This window comes from Dermacentor albipictus, chromosome 7 (assembly GCF_038994185.2).
Source record: "Dermacentor albipictus isolate Rhodes 1998 colony chromosome 7, USDA_Dalb.pri_finalv2, whole genome shotgun sequence".
Classification (NCBI taxonomy): domain Eukaryota; kingdom Metazoa; phylum Arthropoda; class Arachnida; order Ixodida; family Ixodidae; genus Dermacentor; species Dermacentor albipictus.
Window position 1 is genome coordinate 49,134,755 of NC_091827.1, and position 20,814 is coordinate 49,155,568.

Sequence of the window (20,814 nt, forward strand, 5' to 3'; positions counted from 1 at the left end):
CCTGGAGAGAAGGTGCGAAGCTTTGAACAGAAGGAAGACAAGACGTTTTGAAAGAAAGGAAAGTGTCTGTTGAAGAAAGAAGAAATGCGTAGGGGTATATTTTAATGGCGGTCTTCTGTGAAATCCTAGTGAAACAGAAACTAGTAGAGATATGTTTTTACGAAATGAATAATAATAATAATTATTCAATCATGTTTATTTAACGTGCCCAGTAACAACCTTAAGATCTGAGTGCCGCCTTTAGATATGAGTGCTGGCGCACGCATATATTAAAAAACAAAAGCACTACAGGGCAGTATAATTTAATGAAGCAATGAATAAAAACAACAATCTTAAATATAAGAATATACGCACAACAAGGCGCAATGTAAATAGAAAAGGAAACTTAGAAGGATGATGGTTTGGGCTGGTTGGTTTTCCCAGATAGTGTGTGGTACAGCACGAAGCGGAACAGGGGAGAGAGGACAAAACGGTTATGGCATATTTACTTTGGCGGTGAGCGGTGGTGGCACCTTTATTATTCATCACTGGTTTTTCATGCATCAATTTTTTATGGTTAATTAATTTTTTTCTCGCTTACCTTTTGTTTTTCTTTATATAACATCTTGTATAAAACAAAAGAACTGCAATTGGCAGTAAGCGCTCGTCCACGTTTTTTTTCCTGTGTCCCCTCACCCACTTCGCAGTTGCACCACACAGTCACAAAAAATGAAAAGGAGGAGAAGGGCAGTTTAACAATGCATGAAGCTGCGACACAGCAAGGCAAAGCTCGGAAAGGAACGAGGACAGGGTGTTATGAAAAATATTGGTGTTATGAAAAATATCAAGATCTTGAATATACGCGTTATAAAGACAGTGTATTCTGTGGACGGTTCCATGTTGCTGATCACAGGCAGGGACATGGAAAGGTCTTTCTCTGGTGATCTTGCACGGAATATGAAGCATGATACAACGGAGTAGTTCGGGACACGTCAGGAAACCGTGCGAGAGTTTTAAGAGAAACAGGGGGTCAGCGCGAATAATAATAATAATAATAATAATAATAATAATAATAATAATAATAATAATAATAATAATAATAATAATAATAATAATAATAATAATAATAATAATAATAATCAGGTGTGTGCATTACAGTGCACGCCCACGCACACACACACGCACACGCGCGCACACACAAACATAATCATTTCACGAATATAGATTTTAACAAAGCACAAAACGTGTATTCGAAGAGAAAGAAAGCAAAAGTGGAGAAACAGAAAGCGGATTGCAGAATGATGGAGCAGACAACAGATATGGCAATTTTCTTCAATTATTGAATTCCCTGCGCAACTCCTTTCAAGAAATTATTAATATGAAACATGAAGATATATAGGTGCTCTGAATGGGCGTTATATGTCGCCGGTACTCTAGATAGAGGGTCACAAAAATGTGAAGGCCGAAAGGCATCCTGCTTCCTTGTGCCTTTCTGCGGAATTTAGAAGCACACATTAGAAAGCGAGTGCAACCAACAGATTTTTCCATGTACTAGAGAACACCACAAGCGCTTGCCGAGGTCAGACGTGCCTAAACACTGCTCCACGGCACGTACTTCGGCCCGAACCGCCGCCCCCAGCCGGGGGCCCCCGAGGCACCGCGAGCGGCACGGCTCGCCTCGAAACCCCGGTGACTCCGGCTCCCCAGCTCCGGCGAGACGCTCGGCCGCCGCGACGGCGAAAACTGCCGGTCGCTGCTATCTCGAGTGCGCACGACTACACCAACGCTTTCATACAGCATGGAGGTTCAGGTGCAAGGTACCGACATGGACCCGAGCCAGTATGACCCTCGGGACTGGACCCAAGTCCTGAAAACACAGGCGAATCACCGGAAAACCAGAAAAGCGACCCAAGATCCAAGCGCCGATCCTACCGGTCGGGAATCGCAGAGTCAGCCGCGGGAAACGCGGGATACCGCCACAACTCCCGCACCACACAGCTCCTCGACGCAGCTACGCGTGCTCCGTACAGCTGCACAAAAGATCAAGCAGCTGCCGGCTCTTCCGCCAGACGAATATAAAGTCGTCTTCCGCTCCCAGGGAGGCCTTGACCTGACGATGCTCCAGCCACGCTACCTCCTCACCGCTCTCATGCAGGCCGCTGCACTTACCGACCCCTCCACGCTGACACTTCGAATTCACCCGGTCAATAACACTTGCATAGTGTCTGCGGCGAATCAAGATGACGCTCTCAAGCTTGTGCAACTCCAGCACATCATCTACGACCAACGTGAGTATGCCATGGCGGCATATATCGCACCCCCTGATGGCTCAGTTAGGGGAGTTATCACGAATGCCTACTGGAAAGAATCACCGCAAGAGCTTCTAGCAGACCTGATCGCCCGCAACCCCAACGCTACTATACTAGATGCTCGACGGATGGGTCTTACACGCTCGATACTTATCACCTTCGGTCAAGCCATCGTCCCCCGAAAAATTGTTTATGGCGGAGGACTGCATATGTGCACGCCTTACACACCAAGGATCGAGACCTGTAGCAACTGCCGGACCATAGGCCACCGCACAGATGTTTGTATCCAACCTAGGACACACAAGTGCCCCAGATGCGCCGAGTCACACCCGAAGGAACCAAATCCAACATGCACTCCCGTTTGTATCATCTGCCAAGGCCCGCACTTGTCCGGAACCCGGGAATGCGAGCACCGCCACCTCCACAGGACAACGAAGCCTACCCCCGAACGCGAAGCACGATCCCGGCGACAAGACGACCACAACTCACCGCGCAGTTCAGGATTCCAACGCTCGGAACCATCTGCCGGCCAACAAACAGGGCGCTCTAAGAGCTCGGACCGACCGACATGGGCGGACAAGCTGAAGACGCCCAACGTGAACACAAAACTGGCAAGCAACACCCCGCATACCCCGGACCCCCGCGACCAGGAGCTTCGGGCTCTGCGTGTGGAGGTAAGCCGCCTCACAACACTTTTAACACACAACCCCGTTCCCCCCTCCACACCCCAGCAACCCTCCCCAGAGCGAATCCTCCCACCCACTGCAGAATCACCCACCGCACCTGCCATACCCGCCTCACCCCCCCATAAAAAGAAACGCACATCGGACTCGCATGCCGATTATCAGGCTGATCTTAAAGACTTGGAATCCAAATTTGACGCCAAATTGGTAGCTCTGGAGACGCGCCTCGAAACCAAGTTCACAACACTCGCCGAACAGCTATCTTCTCGCCTTGAGCAACAGATGGACACACTTTTCACACGCTTAAGCCTAACTCTCGAACGTACTTTTGCACAATTTGAGACGCGCCTTCAGAGGCTAGAGACAAACACCAGCTCTTCACAGGAGGTTTCCCCTTCCTCCATCCTACACCTACCTACTCCTCCTATTCCACTACCACCACGAGAACCTATCCTCGCCTCACCCACGCTCCAATATGGCGGGCCGGGATAATTCTACCCACCTATCACTAATTCAATGGAACTGCCGCGGCTTTCGGGGCAAGCGCGCGCCGCTGCAGCTCTTAATACCTACCCTCCCTGCCATACCTAAGATCCTTTTGCTGCAGGACACACAACACCAAGCCAAACTTCCCAGTTACCACGCAGTACACTCAGACACCACCGCCAACCCTCGGGTATCCACACTGATACATCGCACTATTACCTACCAAGAACACACAATCACCTCCACCACTCCGTGTGTCCTCATTGAAATCATCCCCACGAAACGTAATACACCTCCGATCTTTATTGCCAACATATACCACACCCCGCGCCAAGCTATGACCACTCTCGATACTCTACTCCATAAAATTCATAGCATCGCGGGCCGAAATCCCCTACTCATAGGAGGCGACCTTAACTCTCAGCATAGAGACTGGGGTTATCGGTACACCACAGCACGGGGTCGCAGGCTTTGGACTACTGTCCAAGACCTGCGCCTTACTACACATAACAACTTTCACACACCAACCCGAATTGGCAACAGTGTAACCATGGATACTAGTCCGGACCTTACACTTAGCCGTTGCCTCAAAGGTATCTCGTGGTCACGAACGCAACACACACTCGGAAGCGACCATTACATGATAGCCATCCAAATACCTCACACACAACACAGCCCTCGACTCCTCACCCACAATCTTATCAAATGGGATGCAATCCGGTCCGCACGACAAGAACACCCAGACACCCCGATACAAGACATTGATCAGTGGGTCGCATCTCTCCTAAACGATATAACTGCACACACACAACACATTACCACGTCACCCGACACCCCAACACTGGACACGCGCCTAGCCCACCTCTGGGAGGCACACCACAGCATCCTAGAGAGATGGAAAAGCCAAAAACATAACAGAAAGCTAAAACGAAGACTGGCCACGCTACAGACACAAATCGCTGCACACGCCGAGGAGCTGTGCCGTTCCAACTGGGGTCAGGTGTGCAACAGTATATCTGGCAACCTCTCTACCAAGAACGCATGGCAACTCCTACGGCATCTTGTTGACCCCACACACTCGCGCACAGCATCACAACATCACATCACACGCCTCATCCACAACTCCACGCTCTCCCCCGACACCCTTCTGGACCAACTCCGGACAGAACACACGACACCCGGCACCTCCCCCCCTCTACCACCCTACACAGGAGCCGCGAATGAGGCCCTTGACACCGATATTTCGGAACAAGAGGTCCGCATGGCCCTGCAAAACATCCGCACAAGCTCTGCACCGGGAAAGGACAGAATAACAAACTCTATGCTCCGTAACCTGGACGATCAATCTATCACGCAGATTACAGAATATTTTAATCAATGCTGGAGGGAGGGCACCCTGCCACAGTCCTGGCGCCATGCCAAAATTATCTTCATCGCGAAACAGAACAAACCCCACACCATATCAAACCTCCGCCCCATATCACTCACATCATGTCTCGGGAAGCTTCTGGAGCATGTTGCCTTAAACAGACTCAATCAGCATATGCACGACCACAACCTATATCCGCACAGCATGGTGGGCTTCCGCCCAGGTCTCTCCGCCCAAGATGCAATGCTTCAATTGACGCACGACATCTTTGACCCTCTCATCCCCGCTCATACTAAAGCCGTCTTGGCCCTGGACTTGTCCAAGGCCTTTGATCGCGTAGAACACCAAGCGATCATGGCGGCTCTCTCCCCCCTCGATGTAGGCGCCCGCATGTACGCGTACATACAAGCGTTCCTCTCGGGGCGCACGGCCGAGGTTCATATGGGCTCCCATGCGTCCCCTCCGTACTCCGCAAGGTTCTGTCCTTTCCCCTTTTCTCTTCAATTCCACACTCATTCCCTTAGCCCATGCTCTTCAAGATATCCCTCACCTTCACCACACCCTCTATGCCGATGACATCACTCTGTGGACCACCCACGGCAGTGATGGTGACATAGAGGAAACCTTACAAACCGCTGCAAACATCACACAACAGCACGCACAAAGCATTGGTCTATCCTGTTCCCCGGAAAAGTCTCAGATAATTTTCATGCGTCCCTCACCACGTACTCTTCCCACAGCCCCAATCACCGTTACTCTGGCCGGACACTCCATCCCGGAGGTCGACACACTGCGGATCTTGGGCCTACACATCCAGAGCAACGGCCGGAACACTCTCACTATCCGGAAACTCAAGCGGGTGACGGAAGCGCTGTCGCACCTCATCCGAAGAGTTTCCGGCAAACACTATGGCATGAAGGAGCGCGATTTGTGTCGTCTCATTCATGCCTTCATACTTAGCCGTTTCCTCTACACAATACCATATCTTCGACTTCGACAAGAAGAAATCGCCACCCTAGATGCTATGCTTCGCAAAGCCTACAAGGTGGCCCTACACCTCCCCCCTAACACGCAAACCACCAAACTTCTCCAGCTTGGGCTCCACAACACCACACACGAACTCATAGAGGCCCACAGGCAAGCACAATACACTCGTTTAGCTCAATCTATCACAGGACGTTACATACTAGACGCTCTCCGAATTCACATACCAGCAGCCGACCCCACACTCCTATCAGTTCCCCGCCCCATACACACTCAGCTCACAGCAAAACCTCTCCCTCGGAACACCCACGCCACCTATCATTCGGCCCGCCGCAAAGCCCGCGCAAAAGCTCTACACAAATACTACGGTAACGAAGCTGACGCCGTATGGGTGGATGCGGCCTGCACGGGCGACGACGCGGTAGCTGTAGCCGTCGACAATACTCTCCAACCCATCGCAATTCTCCACCTTCCTGGCGCATCCACCCCGGAATCCTCGGAAGAAGCGGCGATCGCGCTTGCCCTTACACACACTAATGCTCGGTACGTCCTTTCCGACTCAAAAACCGCACTCCTAAATTTTGCACGAGGACGAGTCCACGAGACCGCCTTCCGCATTCTCAGCTCGCCCTCCACAAACCCGCCCCGCCAGGTGGAACTGATCTGGGTGCCTGCGCACTCTGGGAACCCCGGCAACGAAGCCGCCAATGACCACGCCCGAGGTCTCATCAACCGGGCGGCGGCGGATTCGGAGTCGAGCTCTTCCCGGGAGCGCATGCACTCTTTCAGCGAGCTGACCCAGGCATATCGCGCCGAACGTCAGCTATACCCCCCGCCCCACCAATCCCTTGGCAACTATCACCAAATACTATGGCGCCGCCTCCAGACCCGCACCCTTCCCTCCCCCTATTTCCTCTCCCGCATCCGCCCGGGAGCATACACCCCCTCGTGTGCTCAATGCACTCACCCCCATGCTACGCTTACCCACATTCTCCTTGAATGCCCGGCGGACCCTCCCCCGCGGGGCCCGGAGCTCCTGACTACATGGGAGGAATGGGAGACCCTTCTGCGCTCGACGGACCCGGCCAGGCAGAAGATCGCCACTGACCGGGCCGCCCACGTCATGGAACTCCATGAACTCACAAACATATAGCGCAGTGGGGTCGTGCGGGGACCCTGGGACCTACGTGCCCGAACCTCTTGGTCAATAAAGTTGTTTCTCTCTCTCTCTCTCTCTCTCTCTCTCTCCATGTACTAATTTGTGGACAAAAAGAACATCCGCTTTGTTGCTTCTACAGGTGAGGGTAGGTAATGTGAGAGCCTGTGTCAGCTCTATGGACACAGAAGGCGTTTGACAGAATCGATGTTTAATAAATATGCGAACTGCTTTTGCACACTTTCGTGAATTTCTCAAGTTCACCTACTAGTGCCGCCCCAAATGACGCAGGCGTATTCTAGAACTGGAAGGTGTACTCTCTTACAACAATTTGAAAATGGCTCAGGTTGTTTGAAGTCTCTCGTCACCAGGCACAGTGTGCCCTGCGTTCGAAGTGCACCGTGCCTCGTCTGTTGGGCGTGGGGCGAGAAACTGCGAGAGCCATCGAAGCGCCCTCCAAGGTCCTATGTTCCATGAGCTCTTGGTGGGAGAACGTCTTTAACGCTATAGAGAAACAAGGTCCTGTTGGTCTTCAGTGTGACGTTTACAACTTTCGTTTTTAGATATTTATTATCAGCTTGTTTCCAGCGTACCATGAGGCAAAATTCGCGATGTCCTTCTGAAAAGCGCCGCAATCATTAACATTTTTGACCACTTTGAAAAGTTCCGTCTCATCAGCATCTAAAAAGATTGAGGAGTTTTTAATGACTGCCGAAACGTCGTTAATAAACAGCGAGAAGAGGACCCTGGATGGACCCTTCAGGAACTCCACTTGTAACCGTATAAGGTTCTGACGACTGACAATTTAAGCTAACGTAGCAGTACCGGTCGTATAGGTAGCTTCTTATTAGCGCTGCGACAGGGTGGTCCAGATCAAGTTGTCTCAACTTTTGAAGGAGTATTTTGTCGCATACTACTTCAAAGGCCTTACTGAGGTCAAAGTAAAGGACAGACATGTCCCTTTTTATACACCACTTGAGAAGCATGCATCATGAAGCTAACGAGGTTGGCAGTTGTGGAGCGTCCCGACATGAATCCATGCTGATGAGGAATGGTAGCATTTTTATTAGAGGATGAAATTATTGAGTGAAGAGATGACTCGAATAATTCAGATGCTGCGCATAGGAGAGAAATAAGTCTGTAGTTACCAGCGCTGTTTTCCAAGACTTTGAGAATGTGTGCATGCTTAAACCAGAATTAAAAATATAAGGAACACTGGAACAAGCTAGGACCCGTACGTATTAATCAAAGCAGGTGGAATGACATCAGGCCCACACGATAAAGACGCTTCTAAGCGTTTGGTGATCCTAAAGGCGAGTTCCAGTGATACTGTTAGACTTAAACACAGGGAGGGGTGAATAGACAGCTCACTAACTTGGTTACCGTAGCCTTCACTGTACACAGGCCCGAAATGTAGGGCGAAGGCGCCCGCGACATCTGGAACAGGTTGGCGGTTGCCGCTAATTAGAGAGACATGTTGTTTCGTATTGTTGCATGACTGTTCACGAACTTGTCTCCAGAAAGTGGTTGAATTTTTGTAAGTACTAGCTTCCACTTGTGCTCACGCTTAGAAGCGTGATCATGGAATGATCACGGTTTAAAAAAAAACGTTTGGAAAGTGCCCAGTACCTTTTAAAATCTATAGGCCACTGTTACCGACTTGTAAGCTGTGCGTTCCTGGGAGCACGGTCTTTAAGCTTCAAAACTGTTTTCAGTTCAACAGAAAACCAGTGAGAAAATTTGGAGCGTTCAGCACCTTTTAGTGGTTTAAAGTTCGTTATTTCATTGTGAATAATATACGTGACTGCGATGACTCGGTCATTAACATCTCTTAGTTCCGCAACTGAAGACCAGTCCACATTAATGAAAATGTGGTAAAGATCCACGTAATCTCCGCTAGCGAAATTAAAAACGGAGGTGTTGCTGTATCCTTCAATTTCCTGCTGCTAGGTAACGCGAATTGTAGTGAAAAAATTATCGTGGGTTGATATTTATCTGTCTGAAGAAGGGGAAGATCGCCGCAGGACACAATCAAGGCTTCTTCATCTATTATTATTATTATTATTATTATTATTATTATTATTATTATTATTATTATTATTATTATTATTATTATTATTATTATTAATCAAGCGGTTTATCACCGCTTGATTCGACAGTGTTGATGGCTCTCGTCGTGTTGGTGATGGTGGTGACGGTGGGGATGAAGGTCGCGGTACTGGTATTTGCGATTGCTGGGTCTGTTTTCTCCGTAGTTGTTCTATTTTGCGCATGTTGTATTCGAGCTGCTTTTCTGTGCTGGCTTCCTTCTCTTGTGTCTTCTTTTGCTGTTCTAGCTCTCTCTTCAACGCATCGTTCTGTCTTCGGAGAGTCATTATCGTGTCTTCGTGTCTCGAGTGTCTAGTGGGTTGAACGCCATTATTTTCCCTGGACGTATGATTGTGCCCTGTGATGACGTTGGCCCAGCTTACCTTGCGCAGGTGTTGTCGTGTTCCGCGCCCGTTGCCGTTATCCCGGGGACGCTCCCTTTTCTTTCCCTCTATCTCAATCCCGACTTGGATTTGGATCTTTTTGTCTGCTCGGTCTCATTCGGTGACTGTGGCGATGCTGACATGGTCTTCATGTGCTCGTTGTCGTTTGCGGTACTACGCTGGCCTTTTACCAGAAGCATCTCTGTCTCGATCTTGACCACTCCCTAACTCTCAATGCTGGCGGGGCCCGTTTCAGCTTCCTTCGACAGTCTCTGCTCGCGGTTTCATGAGGCATTCCGCAGAGCTTACATTTCGGTTCGCATTGGCGGTTATTTGGATCAGCGTTGTGTTCTCCGTAGTTGTCACATAGTTCGTCGTTTGGATTAGGGCAAACGTCTTGTCTGTGTCCTATCTGCCTCAAGATCTCCAGTACTGGACTGACTTTCTGCAGGGCCTGCAGCGGGTGAGCGTACATCCAACTTTAACGTAGAACGGCACGTGCGGGCCCTCGAAGGTGATCACCGCCGACGTCGATCTTCCCAGCATGCTAGCGTACAGGATTTCGCAATTGTTGGTCGTTGCTAGTAGATCTACTAGATGCTCGTCGGCGATGCGTTCCTCTATTCCGTGAACAACGACACGTACAGTGATTGGAATTGGCTTGAGGTAAGGTGTGACTTCGTATGCTGCGTGTCCTATTTCGATGCTTCTTATTTCTGCTAGTTTAGGTGCGTAATCCTCTTCTTCGGTACTTGCCAGAATGAAGTTTTGTTGCCACTGTGTCTGTATTATCACCTCGGCGTAGACCTCCTGAATACCTTAACAAATATATTTATTAAGACTCCACAGTGACCTTAATTAGCAACAAGAAAAGCGGCAAAATACAGACCAAGAAAGGGGTCAGAAGAAGAAATATGATTAGCCTAGATGAATTATTACTGAGGATGAACGCCGAATATATCATCAACGCAAGTTGATGACTTGCAAAACAGCGATTGGGGGCTTTGGCCGATAACGTGTAAGTGTAGAATTGAAGATAAATATGCAGAAGACAAAAGCAATGTTCAATAGCCTGGAAAGAGAACGAAAATTCATGATTCGTAGTCACCCTCTAGAAAGTTCGAATGTGTACGTTTGTCTAGGTCAAAAACTCACAGGGGACCATGATAACAAAAAAGAAATTTACGAAGGAATAAACACGGGCGGAAGCGCACACGGCAGACTGGCAGACACGGAAATCATGACTGGCAACTTAGCACTATCCTCTGAAAGAAATGTGCACAATCATTGCATTCCACCGGTACTAATATAAGAGTCAAAAACTTCCGACGTTAGCGAAGAACCTTTAGAAGAAGCTGAAAATCGCACAACGAGGGATGGAACGAGAAGCGTTAAGCGTCTGTATAACGTTAAGGGACAAAAAGACAGCGGTGCGGATTAGAGAAAAAAAATTGTCGTAACGGGTATTCCCGTTGACATTAGGACCCATGTAATGCGTGCATGGTGGGTAGCCGGTGGCCTATGAGAGTTACATAATGGGTACCAAGAGAAGGGACGTGCCGTCGAGGACGGCGCTGGGAGTTAAGTGGAGTGATGAAATTAATAAATTCGCTTGCATCAGATGTAACCTGCTGGCCCAAGAGATGGGGTACCTCGATATAGCTAGAGGGGGGGGGGGGGGGAAGCTGTCGCCCTACAGTGGACGCAAAAATAGATTGCTGCTGACCAAAGTGTAACATCAGTTCACTACTGTATATGCTTCATATGCAGGCTCGGAACTTCCATTTTATTTTGTTTTCGTTTATGGTAAACTAGCCGCCTCGAGCACCTAGAAATATAAAGTATATCGCTTTTGGGGGTCTTATTACTTGCCTTGATGGGATGCTAAAGACACAAAAAAGTAAGTCAGACTTCTAAAATACACACATGGCACTCTTAATGTGACGAGACATTTGGTGAGCCAAACAAGACGCAAGAAGATAATGATGGGCGGCGAGACCACTTTGAAGTTCGCGTACCAGCTTACCATGACGTCTTGATTTTGATGACCTTGTGCTAGGTCTACCTAAATTTTTATGAAAAAAATTGAGTGCACTGCATCACCGCCTGGCCAAAGACAGAACACGACATGTTTCGAGAACATTTAATGTACCACCGGCACCCGAATCCGATAAGATACTTCAAAATTCCCGACGTCACACTTACGTACACGCGCTGGGGTTTCGGCGCGGAATTCAAGGACTGAAAGTTCGTCCATGATTTTCTGTTATGTAATTTAACATTTTACAGCAACGTTAACTAAAATGGTATTCTGAAAAAAACATTTCATTGGAATAAAAATATTTAGTGTTTTTCTTCAGGTCTTACGAAGGCTAACATCAGCGTATTCCATCCCGTAGTTCACTTATAAGGCAAAGTGCCGCGGCGTACCTGCGTGTAATCGACGAGTCGTGTATAGTCGCTGTTGTCCCGATAGCTGGTAACGAGGTCGATGTTGAACACGCTTTGCGCACTCTGCGAGAACAAGATGAACGAAAGGAAAAAAAAAACGAAGCTAAAAATTTCAATCACTTTCGCAGAATCAATAAATCACGAACAGCAATCTAAAATTGTAGCTGATCCTCCGTTTCATACATAACGCGCATGGATCGTGATAGCGAAGTTGGACCAGGGTCGGCATATATTTTACGCGCAATCGTGATTGGCCGGCTAGCGCAGTCTGTGAATGTTTGTTCAAAGCCGCGAAGGAAGCGGAGGAGGAAGGTGCCTGGAGGGGAAGAGAATATCGCGCCGCTGAAAGTACGAAGGAGTGCGTGAAGTGCGCGGCAAAGCAACTCCACCGACAGGAAAGTGCATCTGACGTTGGGCAAAGTTTGGATAGAGAAACGAGGCGAGGCTTCGCGGAGGAGGAAGGTAGGTGGAGGTGCGCTGGGTTGACCTCCTATGTCACTTGCTACGTGCTTTGTTTGCGATACGGGTGTACCGGGTTCGTCTCGTGATAAAAAAATGGCTGTGGCTTAGCTAAGGTTAAGCCCAGGATGCGAAGCATACTAGCCTTTATTTTAGTTGTTGAACCACTGTTTAGCCTGGTGAACTGCTGTTGCTTGGCTATATTTGGTTCGGCTAGACGAAGAAACAACTCATACGTTACTCTGCTTCGCCTTCAAGAGTGGAACGCGACAGCGTTCCCGTTGACCCGCCAAGGGGTGTGAGACAGTGGGCTACGGCGCAGCGACTACGCGCCCCGCATTGGACGCGGTGAGCGTCGAGCAACGCAGCGTTCGGCGCGGCAACGAAATGTGCGCCTGAGCAAGCGACGCATGCCTGAGCCTTAGAAACAGCTCGTTTCTAAGGCAACACCGCATTCACTAGAGGCGCTTTTGTACCGCTTTGAAGCATCGTACTCGTGGCTCAGTGGTAGCGTCTCCGTCTCACACACCGGAGACCCTGGTTCGATTCCCACCCAGCCCATCTAGCAAGAGTTGAGCCAAAGCCACCTAGAAACAAGCGCAGCTGCTTATATACCACCGCGACGCCGCGAGCGACGGCGCGAGTTGGAGCCCCGTTTCTCCTCTGTCGTGACGTCACGGTGTCACGTGGTATTGAAGGCGACACCGCCGCGCCTGAGGAGCTGGGTTGAGCTCTCGTAATATGCTTTGCATAAAACTTCCTCGCACTGCGTGCCGTGTGTGAGCGAGTGAAAGTGTGCGACGGTGAGCCGGCGATCGCGGCTAAATCTCGCGTGCGCGGGGGAGGAGAGGGGGGCAAGAAGCGCGCCGTCTTCCATAGCGCGCATGGTACCGCAGGAGGGGGAGGGAGGCGGGCGTTGCAGTTCGGCCACGCGCTGTCCCACGGGCTTTGCATAGAAAGCGATCTGCTTCGGGGGAATATTGCAGGTGGAACGATGGTTCGCAGCTATGCGTACGCTGTGTTCTCGTCGCTCATTTTGCGCTGCAGCACGATAGACAGCACGAAAGTCACTCCGCTCGCTTCTGCTGCCGCGTTTCCTAACGCCAGCCTTCTTACAGCGAGCGTCCGCGATCGTCGAGTGCAATGTATTCATGTTTTCCTGTGCGCGCTGACACCATGCTTGTTGATTTAACTAGTAAGCCACTGTGTGCAATGGAGCGTCCTACGACGGTGCCTGCTGGGTATGGCGCGGCAGCGCAAGCCCCGTTTTAAGTACGATCTGCGATGCGGAAAGTGTAGGCATGTAGGCCCACCGAGGGCTGATAGCTTCGTGTGCACTACAGAACCCATACGCTTGCGCGTGATCCGCGTTTCAGAGGCTAAACGTCACCGTAACTCTTTATTATGAAATAGAATACGCTTAAACATCAATTGCATGATTTATTGAAATTGTGTTTTTCTTGAAACCACTAAATATTCGCTAAGGAAAAATATTCCCACGACAAATGCAAGTTTTTAATCGCGCTCGTACAATATCTTATGTAGAAGCACTGTCATTGGAGTACCTCTGCCAGGGTCGTAGCCAGGGGAGAGAGGAAGTGGCTTATGGGGCTTGTGCCCGTCCCCACCCGATATTTTTTCGGGCTGTTATGCAACGCCCACCAAAAACAATCCTCGTCGCCGGAAATCATTCTGGATTTTATCTAGAATGACTTTTTCACACTCGAAAAGAGATTTGTGAACATTGTGAAGAATGGGAACATTCTGAACTCGGGCTGGATTTCGTAGCAACGCCCATGTACCTGGAGTCACATTACGCGAGTAGCCCTTTCCGAAAACAAAATTTAAAGAGCGTTTTGATGCTTAGCGGGCACGACGCGTCATCTCGCGCAAGCCAAATAATCTTGGGAGCGTATGGATTTCGATATCGAAACATTATGGGTATAAAGTTCTCATAAACATTTGAGGCGAAAGGTGCAAGGTTCCAACGTCGTGCTTTAGATTTTTAATTCCCGAACTTTTTTGGTTTACCTTTCTTATAAACATTTGACGCCAAACAACATTTATAAAGCCACGTACTGGATCATACAACGAGAAAAGCCAAATCAATACACTACCAGACAAGTTGACAATGCACACAGCAATGTCCGATAAGACGAAGCGTTGTGGTGGTTAATTTGTGCCGTCATATCACGGAAAAGAATATCAACATTACGTTTCCCAGCGCCAAAGCATCCATGTCAAGACACTAAAGGCAGAAGAGGCAACTACGTTCCTATTTATTTTTTCTACTTTGACTTTTATTCGCGAGAACAAATTGAGCCTATTCAATTTTCTTGTTCTCGCTACCCGCAGGCTGCCAGAGCCAACCAGAAACCAGAGTGCATGCGTTTTTCTCGTGTTGCCCCGACCACCACGCGGCGAACTTCGGTGGGCGTTCGTTTTTCTCTGCCCGAGTGCATTTTGGCCGCTTTCTGACTAGCAGACGAGAAAAGGAAACAATGGTCGCTTGCAGCCACCACAGTTACAACTCGACGGATTGCAACGAGTTGGCTTTAGCGCATCACCTTCAGTGTTATTGCAACCTCACCGGAAAATCTTTTGTCTCGCCGGTGTATACCGAACAGAGTGCATATGCTTCGTTGTTCACCAAGCATACCTCACGTTTTCTTCGGCATGCCTTCGGTAGCCACATAGGTGCCCAAAATAGGCATTGAAATGTGGCCTAAATGTTTTCCTTTGCGTGTTATCTTTTTAATTTTGGGGCACCGCACCACAAAAGAAAAAAAAACATTGTTGCGGCGCAGCGAATTGTCGCATAGTGAAAGTTCGATGCTGTTACTCCTTTTTCTTTTGCGTAAAGTAGTAAGCCACTGGACTTTCGAGTTGCCGGATACTCTTAGTATATTATTCAATTATATGGACACTCCCGGCGCATTCGTGCCGTCGCCGTCGCCGTCGCCGTCATGTTCCGTATAATGTCCAAGGGTGATAACGTCATCACCGTGCACCACATGCTGTATGTGCGAGTGTAAGCGTGGGGCGGTGGAGGATGGATGGGTGAGCCGACGATAGTAGCTCAGTCTTGTATGCGCAAGGGAGAAAAGCAGGGAGGATGCGCACCGTCTTCCGTCGCGCACGATGCATCGGGTGGAGTGGAGGGGGAGGGGGCTTAGGAGTCTGTGGCCTGTGACTGCGCAACATGTTTATTCGCCATGTTTGACGCATTACATACAGTGACGTTTGCTTAGCTACGTTGATTTATTGGAGACATTTAGGTATACTTAAATATCTTCTTCCGAATTTCTGTGTATACATGCAATGACCTTTTTTTCTGGTGACACTTTTTTGCCCATTATCAAACTGTCCCTTCGCATTTGTATATTTTACTGTGTTTCGCATTTCTAATGTTTGTTTTGCAGAACTCCTGCTTTATATATGTGCTCTCTGTCGCGACTAAAATTTCGGTGCATTGAAACGAAAGACGGTGTGATTGATTTTTTTTCCTAGCCTCTGCAAATGTACACATATGAAAACAAGGTTCTTAAATGAGAAAGTTTCATTAAAATATTTGTCCTCAGCTCGTTCATTTCATGGCCTTCATGTTTTTCATATCAGCGGCGTGCACCGCTTTGCTGGTTTCGAACTGACACAGTTTTAAAGTTCGTCAGATATTTTGCTTACTTTTTAAATAGGCAAAAAACATGGAAGCATTGATATCATGTATTTGTGGCACATTTCTTGGGACATAGAAATATATTCCTTTATGAAAAAAAATACACATTTTACTTGTCTTGACAGTGCGTAGCGTTCAAGAATTCGTTTGCCAATGACAATGACAATGCAGTTATTATTCATGTATTTCAACCCTCGACCGATTCTCCGAGGAGGAGACCGAGTTGCAACGTTCGCCAGAATTCAGCTTCTTGGCAGATCCTCCGCCCCGGAAAGTTTAGCTGTTGACCTGTACACTGTTTCAACAAGAAATCGAAATGTGTGTTTAATGGATTAACGAAATTTGTGTTATTATGACTCTAAATATTTACTTTAGGTAAATAATTGCAGCTTACGAATTGTAGAAAGTGAATGCGCAAGACGTATGCACTCGGAACAAATACTGAGTAGCACGCACGTTTCGACACATTCATTCCCGAAGTGTCCGACAAAATATATGGGCGTTGCGATTGCTTTTTTCTTGCAATGCAAGAAACGTTTTTTTTCCAAAAAGTAAGTGCAAGGGACTGTGCATTTTACTGGACGTTTCATGCATTGGACGTTTACTGGAAATTCGTTCCAAGTGAATAAGCCTTGCAAACTCACCGGCTATGTTTCGTAAATTACAATACGTGCCATAATATTTCGCGTTGAAAACCTAATTCGTGATCTCTTGGTAATTATTCAATCGCACGATTAGATTCAGCGTGCAAGTAATGTCTACCTCAGCGAGTAATCCAGTTTAGGCTTATAATTGTGCTATCGGCACACAGGCAACTTTCTGACTTCGATTCCGCCTAAATGGTACACCTTTATAAGGTACCCTAAAGCACCAGTGCTCGAACACACAGGCAAGAAAAAGAATAAACAAGAGACATCGCTGGAGCGAAAATACCGTGTTACGCGCTGATGCGGTTGCAACTCGCGTACCAAGATAAACCCCGAGCGCCAAAACCAAATGAAGATAACCCTAAGCAGCAAAATCCAAAAGGTAAGATCACTGCTGACGTTAAAGACAATGGGCATAGTTATGTGCCAAGAGCACGTTTTGATTCTGAGCCACGACTTAGAGTGGGCGTACCGAATATTTCAACCACCTGGAGATCTTTAATGTGCACCGAATGCACCACACACGGGCCCTTTTGTATTCCGCCCTCATACAAATGCGGCCACCGAGGCCGCGACGCGATCCCCTGACTTCATGCATTGCAGCACAAGGCCATTGCCGCCAGCAACGATGTCAGTTGACCCTCCCATCACCTAGAATCGCACGACTGTACAAATAGGTGGCAGCTTCTTTCAGGTTACACAAAATATTTTGCGCATGCTAAACGATGGTCTACTGGTGCATATATTAATGTACAAAAAGCCTGGCTGGGTCTACAGTATACATCTCATTGTCTTTAGACAAAATCGCAGTGTCCTCAAAGGCTACTTCACACACCTTCACGCTTGAAAGTGCGTCAACATCTACCCCGTGATTTTCAAGCATATAATATTTGTTTCTGCCAGTGAAGCTTTCCTTCCCAGTCTGGCAAATTCACGCGACCTTTTTTTTTTCTCGACCTGCATGTCCGTGCCCTGGTTCTCTACAATGAAATAGTAACTGGGTCCACCTACAATTAGTTTGGAGATGACGTCACGTACACAGTTTCTCATGCCGCTAGTACCGATGCATTGCAGCTACCATGACGTGACTGCATCCTGTTATCACGCGTACACTTCTGTTGTTCTTGTTTTTTTTTTTGCGGATATCTTTTTTTCTTTTTCACCGACAGGTCATCGCAGTCATCCAAATGGTCGCTCTGCACAAGGCCCGCCTCTCGTACTGTCACGTTTCTCGTGTACGCAGCTTATTTCGACGGGCTAGTGCCCCCCTCCAAGATTCGTCAATGCAAGCTATACCTGTTCTGCATCCCTACTTGTATAATGATAGCAATGGATCTCACGAAGGACGCGGCATGATGTCCCACTTGCGCTCCCTCTACTCACGCCTCTGCTGAGGAACGGCACTACTAAGCAGCCGACGATGAAGGTCAGGTCCAGCGTGAGAAGGAGGCACATCCCCCACAGGTACCAGTTCAGCAGGCACACGTTCTCCCGGAGCGCACCGATGAGGCCCATGAAGCTGATGACGTGCAACAGGCCGGACGCGAACAGCGCGGACACCTCGATGTTCACAACGAAGCTGATGATCAGCGACCGATGGAGGAAGGAGATCTCGCCGTACCGCTCCACGATGCTGTAGATCTGCGAGAGGAACCACGCACTCGAAATCTCCCCTGGCATTGAGACGAGAATGCTGATTACATTGAAGTTTTCCCTCTTGATAGATTGCAAATAAAGTAGATATGCGGGCCCGTTGATACGCGACCTCGGAATACCAACGCAGCGTAAGCAGGAGGAGCACACGCAAGCAGCAGGGAAGCGTCTGTGTGTTGGCGTACCCTCCCAGTGCCGTGGTATCCTTCTGCGCTACGCTATAGAATTCCAAGCCGGTTTAGGATCACGTGGCGCGAAAACCAAGTCGTGCGACACCACCATCGATATTTAAATGGTGGCCATGCCGATGAAAATTCTATGTAGTCGCAATGTCTCACTTACAGTGAGATGCGGGTGAGTCGCTGGCCTCGTTACTGCACACGTTGTGGCGACCTGTCTGGGACCTGCGTCGCAGAAGTGTGTCGTTCTGTTGCGCACCTGGATTGCTTCGTTAAGCAGCTTCGTCGCTCCTGTCAGCGACAGCTTCCTCCCAAAAGTGCCCGCTCGCTTCAAAGTGGCAAGTACGAGGGCTTTCTACTCTGCACCGCGAAGAACAAGGTGAGGTGTCTCAGACAGCCTACAGCAAATTACTACATGTGTCTCTTCCTTCATTCGAATCAACGTCTCCAAGGCGAAACTTTCTTTGTCTCTTCCTGGTATTTTCCTACTGCTGCTGCAGCTGCTGCTGCTGCTGTAACGCCGGCCACGTCAGGACGTAGTTGAGACGCACGCCACTAACGGTGGCCGCGTAGGGACGGGGTCAGGCCGTAGCCTTGTCTCAAAAACATAAAAGGCATGCGCTGTCGGTGATTTGTTTTATACATTTATTTATGAGCTGTCATTCTCAAAATTCCGAGGAATAACTTTGTAAAGAATCTAAGACAATGTATGTGCCACGTGGACAGCCAGCGCGGTTATGGTTCAGAATTGCGCCGCGACTGGATTTTCTCTGAGACGGAGCCCTTAACTCGTTTTCGCGTTAGTACAGCTGTGTGGCACAAAGGAAAGACGGCCAGAGAATCTCGTGTCAAGGTTTGCGCCGCGTCGCATCTGCACAACGCCCTCTGGACGCCGTAACTATAGGCGTTACCCCTCACAAATGCTGTTACAGGAGCTGCCAAGCTTGTCTCCGTGCTCACCCGCCACAGCAACGACAGTAGAGGATAGAGGTGGGGGGAATTTCAGCGAGGGAATAGAGAGAGAGAGAGAGAGGAGGCAGTTTCGTGAGCTACAACGCATAATGGCGCCGAATCATGCACTGCCGACGAGACGAAGGCTCACTGAAAGCGTCGAGTGGAGCACACAAGGTGACATTTCAAATCATGTTAAGATTGTCGTATGCCATCCATGTATCCCCACCAAATAACGTCAGTGAACGCAAACAGCAGACAAAGCTTTGCTTACATCGATTCCCACAGTTCGTGGCACTGCACATTTTTTTCTCTATCTTTATATGTCCACATCTGTGTATCTACTACCTACTTCTGAATTCGACAAAATTATTTGTTTCCCTCTCTCTCTCTCTCTCTCCCCCTGAAAACACGGTCTAGGGCCATTGTCTGTGGTATTCCGCATTCAATTGTTTCATGAAAGAGCTCTGCGGAGAACGACAGCCACAGCATTTTGCATTCGTCCGCAAAACCACTGCATTCGCTACGATTGAACATTACACCCGACGGACAAATCTCACTCGCGCGTGGAGCCCCTACTCACGGAGGCAAAGACGACGATGGAACAGAATGCGAAGACCACCACGTTGATTATAATCAGCGGGATTCTGTGCATCGGGTTGACGTCGATGATGATCGTCGAGTCGTCCCTGTTTCGCGCCATCGCCCATTCGTCTCGTCGTGCTCTTCTCTCTTGCTCGGTGTCGGTCTCGCTCCTGTGCTGCTCTTACGACAACAACGTACCCTCAGGCGTAGGCCACCGCGGACGTGCTCAGTCCTGGCTCGTTTACTTCGCGTTAAACACGTCGATCAGCACAACGCCCAACGTAGGTGTCCGCTGCTTCCCCTTCTTCTTCTCCTCGGATGCAGTTACTCAAGTTACTGCTGCTGCCAGATTCAAACGGCACCTACCCGGAAGCGAAGCTTGATCAAAGCACGTTTGGAAACAACAAAGAAAAATGCTCTGTTTCTTTGCTAAAGGTACACTGATGATGCTTTTTCTAACCTTTGTGAGATTTTTCTTTCTATCGCTCGGGCTCCGCACAGTGCGTATGCATTGTGGTGCAGCGACACCGAACTTGCTTGTTTCAAGACAATATTATCTTCCGTCAAATCTAGCCGTGGCATAGCTACTTAGTCTACATTTATTAGTCCGTAACCATGTCATTGTTTTCAACGTTAACGTAGGGGTGTGCGTCGAGATGTCGTCGCGCTGCCGCCGATGTTTCTTGTCGGCGAGACTTATGCGCCCATTTCAATAGGCACGAAGATGTCTTTTTTAAGTCAATGCAGTCAAGTTTGAGATTTTGTGCTGTCTTGTC

The 20,814-nt window shown here is 48.8% G+C and overlaps 1 protein-coding gene across 1 annotated transcript in view; it reads right to left on the minus strand.

The window, feature by feature from the left end:
• LOC139047834 (tetraspanin-33-like) overlaps nucleotides 1-20,369 on the minus strand; it is a 30,895-nt gene extending 10,526 nt beyond the window's left edge. Inside the window, exons 1-3 of the mRNA XM_070521969.1 lie at nucleotides 20,037-20,369; nucleotides 18,054-18,311; nucleotides 11,868-11,951 (exon numbers count right to left, since the gene is read on the minus strand). Of these exons, the coding sequence (XP_070378070.1) occupies nucleotides 11,868-11,951; nucleotides 18,054-18,311; nucleotides 20,037-20,156 (462 nt within the window). The 5' untranslated portion in view covers nucleotides 20,157-20,369. The remainder of the gene's footprint in view (nucleotides 1-11,867; nucleotides 11,952-18,053; nucleotides 18,312-20,036) is intronic.
• Nucleotides 20,370-20,814: the final 445 nt, after the last annotated feature.